This window comes from Hypanus sabinus, unplaced genomic scaffold, assembly GCF_030144855.1.
Source record: "Hypanus sabinus isolate sHypSab1 unplaced genomic scaffold, sHypSab1.hap1 scaffold_1184, whole genome shotgun sequence".
NCBI classification, from domain to species: domain Eukaryota; kingdom Metazoa; phylum Chordata; class Chondrichthyes; order Myliobatiformes; family Dasyatidae; genus Hypanus; species Hypanus sabinus.
In genome coordinates this window covers 37,323-53,717 of record NW_026779245.1, presented here as the reverse complement: position 1 = coordinate 53,717, position 16,395 = coordinate 37,323, and the positions used below count along the sequence as shown (strand labels likewise).

Here is a 16,395-nt window from a genome sequence, read left to right as displayed (position 1 = left end):
CCTCCAGAGTGATATCACAAAATTAAAATAAAAGACAAACCAAAGACAAACAGTGACAAAAGCACATAATATAGTCACAGTAGTGCAAAGCAATACCGTAAATTGATAAAAAAACACACCATGGGCACAATTTAGTAAAAAGGTCTCCAGTCCCGATCGACTCCAATAGTCCCGATATCAGGCAGCAAAAGGGAGTATCTCTCCCTGCCATAAACTTCCAGGCACTGCCAACTAATGCCTCGAAAGAACTCGACGACGGCCGACACGGAGTCCGTCCGAAAACTTCGAGCCTCCGACAAGTTCCTCTGATATCGCCCCCCGAGCGGAATCCTCTGTGGAGCCCCTTCGACCTCGTCCCGGCCGCCGAAACAAGCAAAACGTAGGTCTCAGCGGCCTTCTTCTCCGGAGATTGAATACCGCACAGTCGCAACGGCAGTGAAGCGGGTATTTCAATAGTTTCTCCAGATGTTCCTACACGCTCTCACGTCTGTCTCCATCAAATCAGGATTGTGCACGTATCCCTACTTAACAAGTAACAGATATCCATCTCCAGAGAGGCCGCGCGCGCTGCGTCGCGCCGCCATTTTCTCCTCCTTTACTGGGACACCCTTCACCGTCACACTGACACAACACTCTCTGTGACCAGTTCGGTAGCGCGATACTGACTCACGTGTCACTGCAAACGCGAAACATCCTTCAACATCTCTCTCAGTATCGCAGATTCGTCAGTCTAAGGTCACCACGGATCGAAACTACCATGATTTAAACTCAACCCTCCAATCCAAGCTTTCTGCGCTCAACGCTAATCTGTCCGTTATTGAACGAATGCAGAGCGATCTCCATCACCACTTCACTGAGATGGAAACGAAGTACAGATCTGTCAACGAAACCAAGGCTCAAATCTGTGAATTTTTGACAAGCAGAAGAGGTGAGTCATCATTCCACTCTTTCACTTGCTCCTCGACATAGGGCAGGCATGGAGAGAGGAAGAATCACTCTGTGCTTGACATCGGGAGTGTATGGTTCTGGTATGGAGGGTGATTCACTCTGTTTGACCCGGTGAGTGTATGATGGTGCAGCTTGCAGGAAGTTTCACTCTGTCACTGAACCCAGGAGAGTGTGACGGGACGTTGTGGATGTGGATTCACTCTGTGTCTGACCACGGGATTGTGAGACGTAACATTACAGCCTTACTCTGTGTCTCCTTCCGGGAATGTCTGATGGGACTGTATGAATCCAGCTTCATTCTGTGTCTGACAGCGGGATTGTGTTATGAGACAGTGCCGAGAGAGATTCACCCCATGTCTGACCCCTGAAGTTATGGCACCGTGGAAAGAGCGTTACACTCTGAATCCGGCAGTGTGTGATGGGATCGTGGAGAGAGAGCTTAAGTATGTTTAGGACTCCGGGAGTGAGTGATGGAAGTCGTTAGAGCGGGATTCACTCTGTGTTTGAGTCCGAGAGTGTGTGATGGGATCGTGGAGAGACATCTTCTGTCTGCGTCTGATTCCAGGAGTGCGTTATGATACGTAAGTAGGGAGATTCACACTGTGTTGAACACGGGAATGTGTTATGGGACCATGTGGAGGCAGCTTCCCTCTGTGTCTGACACTTTGCTCTGTCGTGTGTCGAGCAGCTGTTGATGGACAATCACACTCCCCCGGAGACATCGGGAGATTTTAAAAAGCGAGCAGATTAACGGAGCGGGGGACGGAGCAGGGGAGACAGAGTAGAAAGGCTGTGCCTCGAGAGGCTTGGGCGGGCAGAGACTTGCTGCCAGTGAGGTAAGGCCGGTTAAAATCCTTTAATTAATTTAATTAATTTCGGTGTTGGTGATAGAGGCACGGTTAGGGCAGTATGTGAGAATTCAGGAGAGCACAATTGTCCCTGATGACTACACCTATAAAAGGTGCATCCAGCTGCGACTCCTGACAAACTGAGTTCGCGAACTGGAACTGGAGCTGGATTAACTTCGGGTCATTTGTTAGACAGAGGCAGAAATAGACAGGAGATTCAGGGAGATAGTTACCCCTAAGAGTCAGGAGGCTGGTAGATGGGTGACTGTCAGGAGAGGGAAGGGGAATAGACAGAAAGAGCAGAGCACCACTTTGGCCGTTCCCATCAACAATAAGTATACCGTTCTGGATACTGTTGGTGGGGTCAAACTACCAGGGACAAGTTGCAGTGGTCACGTCTCTGGCACCGACTGGACCCTGAACTCAGGAGGGAAAAGCGGAGAAAAGTTGTGTTAGGAGATTCAATAGTTTGAGGGGGTAGATAAGTGGTTATGCGGGAGAGATCGAGAATCTCGGATGGTCTGTTGCCTTCCTGGTGCCAGGGTCCGCGATATCTCGCATCGAGTTCTCAGTATTCTCAAGAGGGAGTGCGAGCAGCCAGATGTCGTGGTCCATGTACGGAACAATGATGTGGATAGGAAGAAGGAGGAGGTCCTGTAAAGAGAGTTTAGGGAGTTAGGTGCAAATTTGAAGGACAGGACAGGCAGAATTGGAATCGCAGGATTGCTCCCGTCGCAGGAGATACACAGAAGGATAATGCAGTTAAATACCTGGCTGGTGCCGGTGCAGGATGATGGGCTTCCTGTTTCCGGACAGCTGGCCTTGTTCCAGGGAACTTGGGACCTATTCCGACATGAAGGGTTGCACCTGAACTGGAGGGGGACTAGGATCCTTGTGGGAAGGTTTGCCAGTGCTGCTCCGGGAGATTTAAACTAGATTTGTAGAGGGTGCGGAACAGAGTGTTGGAGCAGATAGTGAGGTGGAGGAGATAGTGGTCATGTGAGAACTGCAAGTATAGAATGGAGTAAAGCCAGAATTTATATATAAAGAGGCTTTAAGGAAAGAGAAGCAGAATAACGGGTGTACAGGTAGTAAGGTATAAGGGCTAGAGTGCGATACCTCAATGCAAGCAGCATCAGAAGCAAAGGTAATGAACTGAGAGCTTGGATACATACATGGAATTATGACGTACTGGTCATTGCAGAGACTTGGCTGGCACCAGGGCAGGAATGGATTCTCAATATTCCTGGATTTCAGTGCTTTAAAAGGGATGGGGGGGGGGGAGAGAAAGGTGAGGAAGTGTCGCATTACTGGTCAAGGATACTGTTAGAGTTCTTTGAGGAGGTGACAGGCATATAGATGATGGTAGTGCAGTGGATGAGATCTGCATGGATTTTAATAAGGCACTTGACAAGGTTCCACACGGTAGGCTTATTCAGAAAGTCAGAAAGCATGGGATTTGGCCAGGGGGATTCAGAATTGGCTTGTCTGCTGAAAGCAGTTGTCGTGGTGAAGGGGGTACATTGGGATTGGCTGAATGTGACTAGTGGTGTCCAACAAGGATCTCTACTTAACGTGATTTTTATTAATGATCTGGATGTGTGCGTAGAAGTGTGGGTTAGGCAGTTTTCAGACGACACAAAGGTTGGTGGTGTTGTGGATAATGTAGAGGATTGTCGAAGGTTGCAGAGAGACATTGATAGGATGCAGGAATGGGCTGAGAAGTGGCAGATGGAGTTCAACCCGGAGAAGTGTGAGGTGGTAAACTTTGGAAGGACAAACTCCAAGGCAAAGTACAAAGTAAAAGGCAGGATACTTGGTAGTGTGGAGGACAGAGGGCTCAGGGGGTACATGTCCACATAATCCTGAAAATTGCCTCCCAGGTAATTAGCGTAGGTAAAAATGCTTATGGAGTGTTAGCTTTCATAAGTCGAGGGATGGAGTTTAAGAGTCGCGAGGTAATGATGAAGCTCTATAAAACTCTGGTTAGGCCACACTTGGAGTACTGTGGCCAGTTCTGGTCGCTTAACTATAGGAAGGATGTGGAGCATTGGAAAGGGTACAGAGGAGATTTACCAGTATGCTGCCTGGTTTAGAGAGTATGGATTATGATCAGAGATTAAGGGAGCTGGGGCTTTACTCTTTGGGGAGAAGGAGGATGAGAGGATACATGATAGAGTTGTGCAAAATATTAAGAGGAATAGACAGAGTGGACAGCCAGCTCCTCTTCCCCAGGGCTTTACTGCTCAGTACAAGAGGACATGGCTTTCAGATAAGTGGAGGGAAGTTCAAGGGGGATATTACAGGGCGGCGTTTCACTCAGAGAGTGGTTGGTGCATGGAATGGACTGCCTGAGTCTGTGGTGGAGGCAAATACACTAAATGACTTTTTTAATTGATTTTTCTTTTACCTTTCTACTATTACTACAACAAAATTAATATTAATACAGTGCAAGATAAACATAAAATAATATAATCAAATCAATGATTAAAAAACAAAATAAAATCATGCAAAGTTTGTATTCACACCCCCCGCACAGGAAAAAAATCTCCAGACCAACCACTGCAGGATGTAAAAAAATATTAATCGGAGCATTCAAAACCCCAAAACTGTAAATGATAATAATAACAATAAATTATAATGCCTACTGCCAAAGAGAGAGAAAAAAAGCTAAATGTAAGAGACTGAAAAGAAGACTTAATTGAAAGAGGAATTTTGAAAATATTGAAAATGTCCCCTCACCTTCTGAAACTTTATATCCGAATTCAGATGTGAGTAGTGAACTTTATTAAAGTCTAAACAGGATATAATATCAGTAAGCCATTCAGCAAGTGTGGGTGGTGCAACATCTCTCCACCTAAGAAGAATTTTCGTCTAGCCAAAACCGAAGCAAAATATTCTGTTCGACGGTTAGCCGGAATCAAATGTATATTTGCCTCACCCAAGGTAGCAAAAAGAGCAATCAGAGAGTTAGATTCTAAGTGTCAATTAAGAATATGGGATAAGGTTAAGTAAAAGTCTCTCCAAAATTCCTCTAGACCAGGTCAGGCTCAGTACATATCGATAAGAGAAGCCTGGCCCCCTTTACACTTGTCACAAGAAGGACTAATGTTATGGTAAAATCGGGACAATTTAGATTTAGACATGTGAGCCTATGTACAATCTTAAACTGTAAAACAGCAGTGACGAGCACAAAAAGAAGTTGAATTAACTGACTTACGAAATGAGTCCAGAACCGCAACAGATAAAATATAAACATTTCAGTCATGCTCCCAAGCCGTTCTAATTTTATCAAAGGGGGCACAACTTTTTTCTCAAGCATCGCAGGAAAATTGGACAATAAAGGATCAATGGAATGTCTAATGAAAAGATATCTAAAGAACTGGGCATTAGGTAGATTGAACTTTGCAGAAAGTCGTCGGAAAGTTTCGAAACGATTATCAATTAAAAGTTCTTAAAATGCCTAATGCCCTTTCTGTACCAATCATGAAATGTTGAATCTTGCATGGAAGGATAGAAAAGATGATTATGCAAGATAAGACTAGAAAGAGAGACAGCATGAAGGCCATTACAATTTCTAAACTAGGCCCACATTCTCAGAGTATGTCTAATAAGAGGATTAACAATTAGTGTAGGCAAACAACTAGGGAGTGCAGATCCAAGAAGTTCAGAAATAGAGTAAACCTCAGGGGAGGCTAACTCCATTGTCACCCATTTAGGACAATCAGATTGGTTACGAAAAAAGGACCAGAAAGTAAGATAGCGAATATTAGCCGCCCAGAGGTATAAACGGAAATTAGGTAAAACCATAAAAAAATGTTCTTCAGATTTTTTGAGGTAAGCTTTATTAAGTATAGAACGTTTGCCCTTCCATAAATAGGACAAAATAATGGAGTTTAAGGAGTCAAAAAAAGCTTTAGGAAAAATATGCAATAGATTGAAATAAGCATAAAATTTAGGAGGGATATACATTTAAATAACATTAACGCTACCTGCCAGAGACATAGATAAGTGTGACCACTGTGACAAACTCTGTTTTGTAGAGTTCCGAAGATAAGCACAATATTCACGAAAAAGATCCTTGAAATTCCTTGTAAGTGTAATACCAAAGAAAGCAAATTGATTATTAACTGCTTTAAAGGGATGTCACGAAATACTAATGTTTGAGATTCGTTATTAATTTGAAAGTGTTCACACTTGTGTAGATTGAGTTTATAGCCAAAAAGCTGGCGAAATTGATCTAGAAGTAAGAACATTGGGTAAGGAAATGCACGGATTTCACACGTGAAATTCAGGCGACTACGATATAGGTATATGGAGGAATTTAAGGTGGGGGGTATATATGGGAGGCAAGTTTTAAGGGTCAGGATAACATTATGGGCTGAAGGGCCTGCACTGTGCTGTACTATGCTATGTTCCATGCCTATGTACATTTGTCACGTGTGCTGAGTACGTTTTTTTCCGTGTCTCAAAGCTGGAGTGTGTGATGGGGCCGTGGAGTGTGGAATTCACTTTGTGTCTGACCAAGGCCGTGTGTGATGAGACGGTGTGGATGGAGCTTCACTCTGTGTCTGACCCCAGGAGTGTGTGATGGGGTCGTGGAGAGACGGATTCACACTGTGTCTGACCAAGGCAGTGTGTGATTGAACGGTGTGGATGGAGCATCACTCTGTTGCTCTCCACAAAACCATGTGATGTGACAGTGAGCAGCCTGAACTCATGATGGACTTTAGGGAGAAAGAGCTTCACTCTCTGTCTGACCTCTGTTGGGTATGATGTAAAAGCGTAATGTGTTTGTCCATTGGATTCTGTGAGGGGACACTCATATTGTGTTTCACTGCCGGAATTCGTGATAGGAGGGTCTGGTGTGTGTTTGTATCTGGCACCGGAAATGTGTAATGGGGAAGTTTGGAGGGCGCCTCAGTTTGTGTCTTACGCCGGGAGTTTATGATGGAACTCTGTTGAGGAAGCTTCACCCCGGGTCTGACCGTAGGACTGCGTGATGGGACGGTGTGGAATGAGGTTCACTCTGTGTCTGACCCCGGGAATGTGTGATGGGACGTTCTGGAGGGAGATTCACTCTGTCTGACTCCGGGAATGTGTGATGGGACGGTGTGGAGGGAGATTCACTCTGTGACTGACCCCGGGAGTGTATGATGGGACGGTGTGGAGTGAGGTTCACTCTGTGGCTGACCCCGGGAATGTGTGATGGGACGTTGTGGAGTGAGGTTCACTCTGTGTCTGATCCCGGGAGTGTGTGATGGGACGTTGTGGAGGGAGATTCACTCTGAGTCTGACCCCGGGAATGTGTTTTGGGAACTTCTGTGCATGACTGACATCGGGAATATGTGATGGGACAGGGCCGATGAGTTTCACTCTTTCTCTGGCCCTTCGAGTCTGAGAGATCGGACGGTTCGCAGCGAAATCCGGTAGTGTGTGTTGGGACGCTGAGGAGGTGACCGTATTCTATACCAACTGCAGGACGGACGGAGGGAGATTTTCTGATATATTCTTTTTTTTTTAATTTCCAAAGCAATCTTGTTCCCAGGACTGAATCAGAAATAAAGAGAGGTGTTATTTCATAAAAAAAACGTTTGAAACATCCCACGATGAAGCGAAGCAGATTTATTCAAACTCTGATTCAAATTTTCTTGTAATAAATGCTCGGACGCAAGATGTATGTGTCAGATCGACTGAAGATATATCCACACCTGAGTGAAGCTCTCTCCACACCATCCCATCACACACTCCCGGGGTCAGACACAAAGGTAATCTCCCTCCACACCGTCCCATCACACACTCCCGGGGTCTGACACTGAGTGAATCACCCTCCACACCGCCCCATCACACATTCCCGGGGTCAGACACAAAGTGAATCTCCCTCCACACCGTCCCATCACACATTCCCGGGGTCAGACACTGAATGAATCACCCTCCACACCGTCCCATCACACACTGCCGGGAAGAGAAAGAAAGTGTTCCGTATATCTTGATCGACCTCAATCATTAATGATAGCAATTTAATTTCACTGAATTTTGTTAACAAATCTGTCCGCGAGCATGACAGTTCATACTGTTTTGCAAAATGCCAATCCAAGGGAAACTTGGAGTCTTGCTAGTTTTTGAGGTGAGGGTTTGTCATGTGATTGTTACAGGCTCCGAGAAGGGCGTGTGCAGTGGCTTTTGTTTGGGGCTGAACAGGCTGTGGGAACATTGTGTGCAGTGGGATTAGTTTGCGGACTGCCGAGGACTGTGAGGAGAGGTTAGGCATTCGGAGCATTTTTGGGACAGAAAAAAGGTGTGCGGAGGGTTCGTGGGGCAGTTCGATTTGCTTGGGGACTGACGCAGTTCTGTGGGGAGAAAATGCGTCAGTCGGAGGACTTTGGGAACGGACACAGTGGGGAGGGAGTGCTGCACTGGGAATAATTTGGGACACATCGATCAATTGGGGGGGGGGAGTGTGAGCAATTGGATTAGTTTGCGAACCGAGACGGGCTGTTGCTAGAGAGTATGTTGTTGAATTAACTCAGGTTTTTAGGGAGGAGGTTGGACAGTGTAAATACTTTGGAGACGGGCACGGGGCTCTGGTGTGAGAGTGGGAAGTGCGAGGGTTTTGGCGACCGACACGGGCCTGTGTGAAGATAGTCAGGCAGTGGGTGTACCTTGGGGACCTAAAGTGATCTGTCGGGTGAGAGTGGGAAGTGCGAGTATTTTGGGGTAGAGAAGGGAGGGTGGAAGAAAAGGAGAGCTGTAGTTATAGGAGACTCGATAGTTAGAGGTACAGACAGAAGGTTCTGTGGTCGTGACAGAGAATCCTGGATAGCTTGTTGCCTCCCGGGTACCAGTATCAGGGATGTCTCTGATCTCGTGCCCAGCATTGTGATGTGGGAGGGTGAGCAGCTATATATCACGTTTCTCATCGGTACCAATGACGTAGGAAGAAAGATTGAGGTGGTCCTGAAGAATGAGTATAGAGAGCTTGGTAGCAAGTTAAAATCAGGACAATGAGTACAGTCATTTCAGGATCGCTACCTGCGTCACGTGCCCGTGATGCTCTGGAGGATGCACACATGGCTGAAGATCTGGAGTAGGGAGCATAATTTCAGAATTTTGGATAATTGGGACCTCTTCTGTTGCAGGTGGCACGCACAAGAGAGAGGTGTTAAATCTAAACTACAGGGGTATCCAATATAATTGCAGGGGGCTTTGCCAGGTATTGGAGCGGGGGGGGGCAGTTAAACGAGATTTGCAGGGGGATGTGAACCAGAATGGCAGAGCAGATAGTGGAGGGGTGGTGAAAATAAATGATGTTAAAAGTTCATGGTAGGTAAGAAATAGAAGGGTTGTGTGTGGTGGTAATAAGCTTCTGATGTGTGTCTATTGCAATTCAAGGAGGATTGTGGGGAAGGCTGCCAAGCCGAGGGCGTGGATTGACACATGCAATTATGACATTGTAGACATTAGTGAAACTTGGCCTCAGAAGTGGCAGGACAGGCAGCTTAGTATTCCAGAGTTCCGATGGTTCAGACTTGATAAACGCAGAAGGATGAAGGGTGGGGTGATGGCATTGCTGGAGAGGGAAAATGTTACAGCAGTGCTCAGGCAGGGCATTAGAGGGCTAGTCTACCGAGGTCATATGGGAGGAGCACAGCTGAGAAACAGGAAAGTTATGACCACATTAACGGGTTTGTATTATAGACCACCCAATAGTCAGCGAGAACTGGTGGAGCAAATCTGCAGAGAGATAGCAGACAACTGCAGGAAATATAAAGCTGTGATAGTAGGGGATTTTAATTTCCCACATATTGATTGGCACTCCCATTCTGTTAAAGGTTTAGAGGTGTTAGAGTTTGTAAAATGTGTTTAGGAAAGTTTTCTAAATTCATATGTAAAGGTAATGACGAGGGAGGAAGCAACATTTGTTCTCCGATTTGGAAACAAGTTAAGACAAGTGACGGAAGTGTGTGCAGGGAAGCACTTTGTGTATAGTGATGATAACGCCATTAGCTTCAACTTGACCATGGAAAAATATAGATCTTGTACTCGGATTGAGGTACTAAACTGGGGAAAGGCCAAATTTGAAGAAATGCGAAAGGATCTAAAAAGCGTAGATTGGGACAGGTTGCTCTCTGGCAGGGATGTGATTAGCAAGTGGGAGTCCTTCAGAGCAGAAATTTTGAGAGAGCAGTGTCTGTATGCTCCTGTCAGGGTTAAAGGAAAAATGAATAAGAATACGAAAACTTGGTTTTCAAGGGATATTGGAAATCTGATAAAGAAGAAGAGAACCATATATGACAAGTCTAGACAAACGGAGCAAATAAGGCGCTTGAGGAGTATAAATGTGCAAGAACATACTTAAGAAATGAATCAGGCGTGCTACAGGAAGCCATGAGGTTGCTTTGGCAGTCAAGTTGAACGATATTACTTTTAACTACTTGGGTTAAAAGAGGCACGACTGCGCAGGCGCGTGAACTCGGCGCGGATTAGATGAAATATCTACAAGAAAAAATGAATGTTGAAAGGGTTGGACAGAGTAGATGCGGAAAGGCTGCTTCCCTTGGTGGTTGAGGCCAAGACAAGAGGCCACCGTCTTAGAAATAGAGTGTACCCATTTAAAACAGAGTTGAGGAGAATTTCTTTTAGCCAGAGGGTCATCAATTTGTGGAATTCGTTGCCACATACAGCTGTGGATGCCCGATCATTTAAGGTGTTTGACGATGAGATTGATAGGTATCTAATTAGTCCGTTTATCAAGGGATATAGGGAAGAAGCCCGAAAATGTAACTAGACGAGAGAATGGTTTAGTTCATGGTGGAGTGATAGAGCAGACTCAGTGGGCCGAACGGCCTACTTCTGCTCCTTTGTCCTTGGATATTGTGATTCCATCATGTAAATCATTGCTGTACAACATAAACATAAGCGGTGCCAACACCGACTCCTGCGGAACACAACCAGTCACTGGCAGCCGAGCAGAAAATGATCCTGTTATTCCCACTCACACCCCTCAACGTGACACCGTCACACCGCTCACTGTAGCACCAACACACGATTCACCGTGACGCCAACACCCCGCTCACCATCTCACTCAGCGTTACAGATCCGTCAGTGTCAGATTGCATCCAATACCGGAGCCTTTTGAAAAAATATCAGGACATGAACAGGACCCAGCATCAACTGCAACTCCACGAGCTGTATGCCTTAAAACCCTTAAAACCCTTAAAACCAGGAAATCCGAGATTCCCGACTGGATCCAAGGACCTGTCTCAAGAATGTTTCGGCCCTCAACAACAACGTCTCCATCTTCATAAGCAAATTGTTTGTCGTCGAAAGCAAGCTCTCCATCCTTGAAAACAAATTGCTGGTCCTGGAAAACATCCTCTCCGTCCTGAACTCTGATCTCTCTGATCAGCATCAAACGCAAACTGATCTCCGAGGCAAATTCAATGACCGCGAAATGAAGTGCAAAAATCTCAGCCAAACCAAGACTGAAATCTGTAAACTGCTGAGCATCAGAAATGCTGAGGAAATATCAGAAATTTTCCCGCACCTAATCAGAAGGCAGAGAGGGAGGGGAGGGTGTCGTCTCTGGCTGTTCTCGGGAAAGTGCGCTGAGACGTGCGGCGAGACCGCCACCTCGTGTCTGAACGCTGGCAGTGCGTCAGGGAACCTGCTGTCTCAACCCGGGAGTGCGTTATTGCGGCGCCACAGGGAAGCTTCACTCTGCGTTCACAGGACGAGCAAAGAAGCTCTAATCCCCAAAATGAGTGATGTAACAGTGTTGTGGGAGCTTCGCGCTGTGTCTGAACCCGAGACTGTGTGATGGGACTGTGTGGAGGTAGTTTCACTCTGTGTCTGACCCGGGCAGTGTGTGATGGGACGGTGTGGAGGCAGATTCACTTTGTCTCTAACCCCGGGATTTCGTGATGTGACACTGTGGAGGTAGTTTCACTCTGTGTCTGACCCGGGCAGTGTGTGATGGGACGGTGTGGAGGCAGATTCACTTTGTCTGTAACCCCGGGATTTCGTGATGGGACACTGTGGAGGGAGATTCACTCTGTGTCTGACCCCGGGAGTGTGTGATGCGAAGCTGTGGAGGGAGAATCACTCTGTGTCTGACCCCTGTTGTGTGTGATGGGACTGTGCGGCGGGTTCCTCATTCTGCATCTGACACTCAGCGGATGTAATGAGTAATTCACTGTTCTTGCTTCTGATTTCCAGAGCAAACATGTTCCAAGGATTGGATCAGAAATGAAGACCTGTGTTATTTCATTTCCTCGTTTGAAAGTTCTTACCAGGGGGCGAAGCAACTCTGTTCTATCGCTGATTCAAAACTTCTTCAAATAATTTCAGAGGAGAAAGAGGTATATGTCTGATGGACAGATAATATATCCAGATCAGATTGAATCTTCCTGCACACCGTCCCATCACACACTCCCGGGGCCAAACACAGAGTGAATCTCCCTCCACACCGTCCTATCTCACACTCCCGGGGTCAGACACAGAGTAAATCTCCCTCCACACCGTCCTATCTCACACTCCCGGGGTCAGACACAGAGTGACGCTCCTTATATTGTGATCGAATTCAATCATTAATGATTGCAAATTAATTTCACAGAATTTTATTAACAACCGTGTCCGCGGCCAAGACGGTTTATACTGGATTGGAACATGCAAGGCGGGGTGAGATTTGGGGTCAGGCCTGATTTTCGAAAGGGATTGGGTAGTGGGATTAATTCTGGGTACAGGCACATGTCTGTGGGGGAGGCGCGGTACGGGGAGCTTTTGGGTGCTGCCTCTATTCAGTGGTGAGAGGTGGGTCACTGCTGATATTTTGGGGACAGAAATGGGTCTATGGGGAGAGAGTAAGACAGTAGGAGTATTTTGTGTCCTGGTATCCCCGTAGGAAGGGACTGGACATTGTGATTAATTTGTTGACCGGCGCAGTCTATGTGAAGAATATGGAAAGCGGGAGTGTTTCGCGGACTGTGGTCTGTAGGTCAGCTGGGAGAAAATGTGTCTGTGGGAGTGTTTGGGGAGGGACACTGTGGACACGGAGTGGGGTACTCCGATTAAGTTGGGACTGACACGGGTCTGTGGGGTGAGATTAGGCAATGCGATTAGTCTGTGGCCGAAACGGGCCCTTGGTAGAGCGCGGACAGTTGGTTTAATCTGTGGGCTGACATGGACTGTGGGAAGAGAGTGTTTTGGTGATTGACACAGGTCTGTAGGGAGAAGGTTGGACAGTGGGATCATATTGGGGACAGATTGAGGGCTGATGGGTGAGAGTGGGAAGTGCAAGTATTTTCGGGACAGACACGCGGCATTAGGACAGAGAGAGTCAGTGGGAGTATTTTGGGGATAGAGACCGGGCTGTGAAGAGACTGGAGCAACATGATGAAATTGGGGACTGGCAGGTTTCCATGGGGGGGTAAAGACAGCTTTGGGAGTATCTTGGGGACTGCCATTGGGCTGTGGGGAGATGCTGTGGCTCTGGGAGTAAGTTGGGGTGTGACAGGTTACTGTGAGGAGAAAGTGTGATCGTGGGGTTATTTTGGGGACTGAAAATGCTCTGAGGGTAGAGCGTTGGGCAAAGGATTATTCGGGGACTGACAGTGTCTCGGAGAATGGGTGAGTGCGATTATTTTAGAAACTGGAACAAGTATGTTGGGAGAGAGAAGGTCAATTGGAGTATTTTGGAGACTGACACCGGTCGGTGAGTAGAGACTGAGTCAGGGGGAGTATTTTGGGGACTGACAGCGGTCGGTGTGTAGAGATTGAGTCAGTGGGAGTATTTTGGAGACTGACATCTGTCGGTGAGGAGAGATTGAGTCAGTGGGAGTATTGTGGGGACTGACACCAGTCGGTGAGGAGAGACTGAGTCAGTGGGAATATTTTGGGGACGGACACCGGTCGGTGAGGAGAGATTGAGTCTGTGGGAGTATTTTGGGGACTGACACAGGTCGATGAGGAGTGATTGAGTCAGTGGGAGTATTTTGGGGACGGACACCGGTCGGTGAGGAGAGATTGAGTCAGTGGGTGTATTTTGGGGACTGATACTGGACTGTCTGCTGGAGTTGTTTTGTCCCTTTTGAAACTCTTTACCCTTCCTTCACAGGAAAACGGTCTCTAACGTCGTGTACAAGGTGAACTCTGGAAAGTTCGAATGCAATGAATGTAAATCCGGTTGGATTGGCAGTTGCAAAAATGGTCAGCACCGTTTCATTTGTGAGAAGCCCGCAGCTTTGCGTCCGGATGTTCCTGAAAAGATCCGGGATCTTTGTCAAAAGTCCGTGTAGCCGATGTAAGTGAAGTGACATTATTCTCTAACCACAATTCCTGCTCTCTCACCGACTCTGACAACCGAATCAGTTCTGCCCCTTGCCCCTACCCTATACTCCTTTCTCTACCTATGGCATTCTTTTTCGCAATCTTGCTCTCTCTTTACACTCCTACTTCTGATCTCTCTGTCATAACTTTTTCCCATCCATCTTCCAATACTTCATCCCCATTTTCCTTCCCGTCACTTTCCTGCCTCCCGCTCCCAGCATCAAAGGACTGCATCGCATATCCGTAACTTATCCGCCCTGAGCTTTGTATCTTTGTATGATCAATACGTGAGAAGTGTGTAAAATTAATGTAAGGTGCAAAAAGATAAAACAAAAGTCCCGCAAAAATGTCGTGGCGGTGCTCTTACATTCAAATCTGTGATGCGTAGGTGAAGAAAGTGTTCCAGGATCGTTGAGCTTCCAGTCTTCTGTGTCTCTTTCCCGATGGTAGTAATGAGCAGGGAGCTGGTCCCCGGGTGAGGGGCCTCACTGATGGATGCCGCCGTGTCGAGGCATCGCATCTTGAGGATGTCCTCGAGGCTGGGGAGGGTTGTGCCCATGATAGAGCTGTTTGATTCTACACCACTGACACGCCTCTGGTGACCTTGTGCATTGAAGCCTCCACACCAGGCGGCGATGCAACTAGTCAGGCTTCTCCCAGCGATCCCTTTCTCGTCTTCAATGAAAGAACAAATCCTCTCCAACTTCAAGCACTGTAATTCCTTCTGCAACGAGAGATCTATGGTGGTGATGGGCAGTGTAGAGTATTGCTTGGAATACACTGAAACGTAGACTCGAAATAAACAAGACGACAGTAAAGACATCTAAAGTTTGTATCACAAAGGATAGTTCTCGAAATGAATTTCCTACGGTTGAGCACTGAGTGCTCAGCTCGGTGACGTCAACGGCGGACTTTCCATAAAGCAATGCTGATGAGCAATAATGAGTCTAAAAGGGAAACTGTCAGCTCTCCACACTCCGGGGAATGGGCGTGCCGGCTTTTGGAAGCCTGGCGCTGTTCAGTCGGGAGCATGACACCTTCTCCGTGTTTGCATGAATGTGTTCTACATTCTTCCTATGAAGAGGCAACCAGAACGAAACACAATACTCCAAGTGTGTTCTAAACTCATGGCTCTTAAACTCAGTCCCCTGACTTGTGAAGGCCCACAAAAGTCAGACCATGACATATTGGAGCAGAAACAGGCCATCGAGCCTGCTGCGTCAATTCATCATGCCTGATCCATGTCCGTCCCCCCACCCCCAATCTTCTGCCTTTTCACCTTCATGCCCTGACTAATCAAGAATCTAACAACCTCCGACATCAATACACACACTGTCGGTTTCCACAGCCGCCTGTGTAACTCATTTCACAGATTTACCATACTCTGGCTGAACACATTCCTCCCAGTAACAGCTCTAAAAGGACGCATCTTCATTGCGATGTGGGTCCACCGGTCTCGCCATGGGGAACCTTCTCTCCACATCAACTTTTTCGAAGCCTTTGAACATTCGATCGATTTCAACTACAACCCTCTTCCCAGAGCCCCCTCATTCTTCAAACGCTCCAGATCTGATAAGCGTTTCGATCCAGAATCATTCCCGTGACCTTCCTTACAACCCTTCTCAATGCCAAGCTCATCTAGCCGGTGTAGATAATGGACCGGGAACCGCTCACAGTATTTCCAAGTGAGGCCTCACCAGTGCATTCCAAGACGCAATGTTGACGAGCGATAATTGTCAGTCTGACCCTTATAGGGAAAGTGTCAGCTCTCCAGACTCCGGGGAATGGGCATGCCGGCTTCTGGAAGCCTGGCGCTGTTCAGTCGGGATCATGACACCTTCGTGTTTGCATGAATGTGTTGGTCCAAGCAGGACAGATCCACTGAGATGCTGACACCCGGCAACACAGCAACCTAAAATCAGACCATGAGAGAGAGGAGCAGAATTAGGCCATCGAGTCTGCTGAGCCATTTCATCATGTCTGACCCAGGTCCCCCTCGGCCCCAGTCTCCTGCCTTTCCACCGTATCCCTTCATGGTCTGAGTAATCAACAACCTGTTCAACTCTGACTTCAATATATCTAAAGTCAGACTCCACAGCCGCCTGTGCTACCCATTCCACAGACTTACCACACTGTGAGGAAATACATCCCTCCTGTGATGGGATCTTAAGTTTCATTCCCTTTGCTCATTCATTGTTCATTAAGTTTCATTCCTTTTAAGGAGAGAGAGAGTGAGAGAAAGCGAGAGAGAGAGAGAGAGAGAGAGAGAGAG

General features: G+C 46.9%; 1 protein-coding gene across 1 annotated transcript; it reads left to right on the top strand.

The window, feature by feature from the left end:
• The first annotated feature begins 849 nt into the window (after nucleotides 1-849).
• On the top strand, nucleotides 850-14,431 carry LOC132386512 (natural killer cells antigen CD94-like). The gene is made up of 3 exons (XM_059958797.1): nucleotides 850-928; nucleotides 12,015-12,157; nucleotides 13,912-14,431. Exons 1-3 carry the CDS (start codon nucleotides 859-861, stop codon nucleotides 13,924-13,926), a joined length of 228 nt encoding a protein of 75 aa, XP_059814780.1. The 5' UTR covers nucleotides 850-858; the 3' UTR covers nucleotides 13,927-14,431.
• Nucleotides 14,432-16,395: the final 1,964 nt, after the last annotated feature.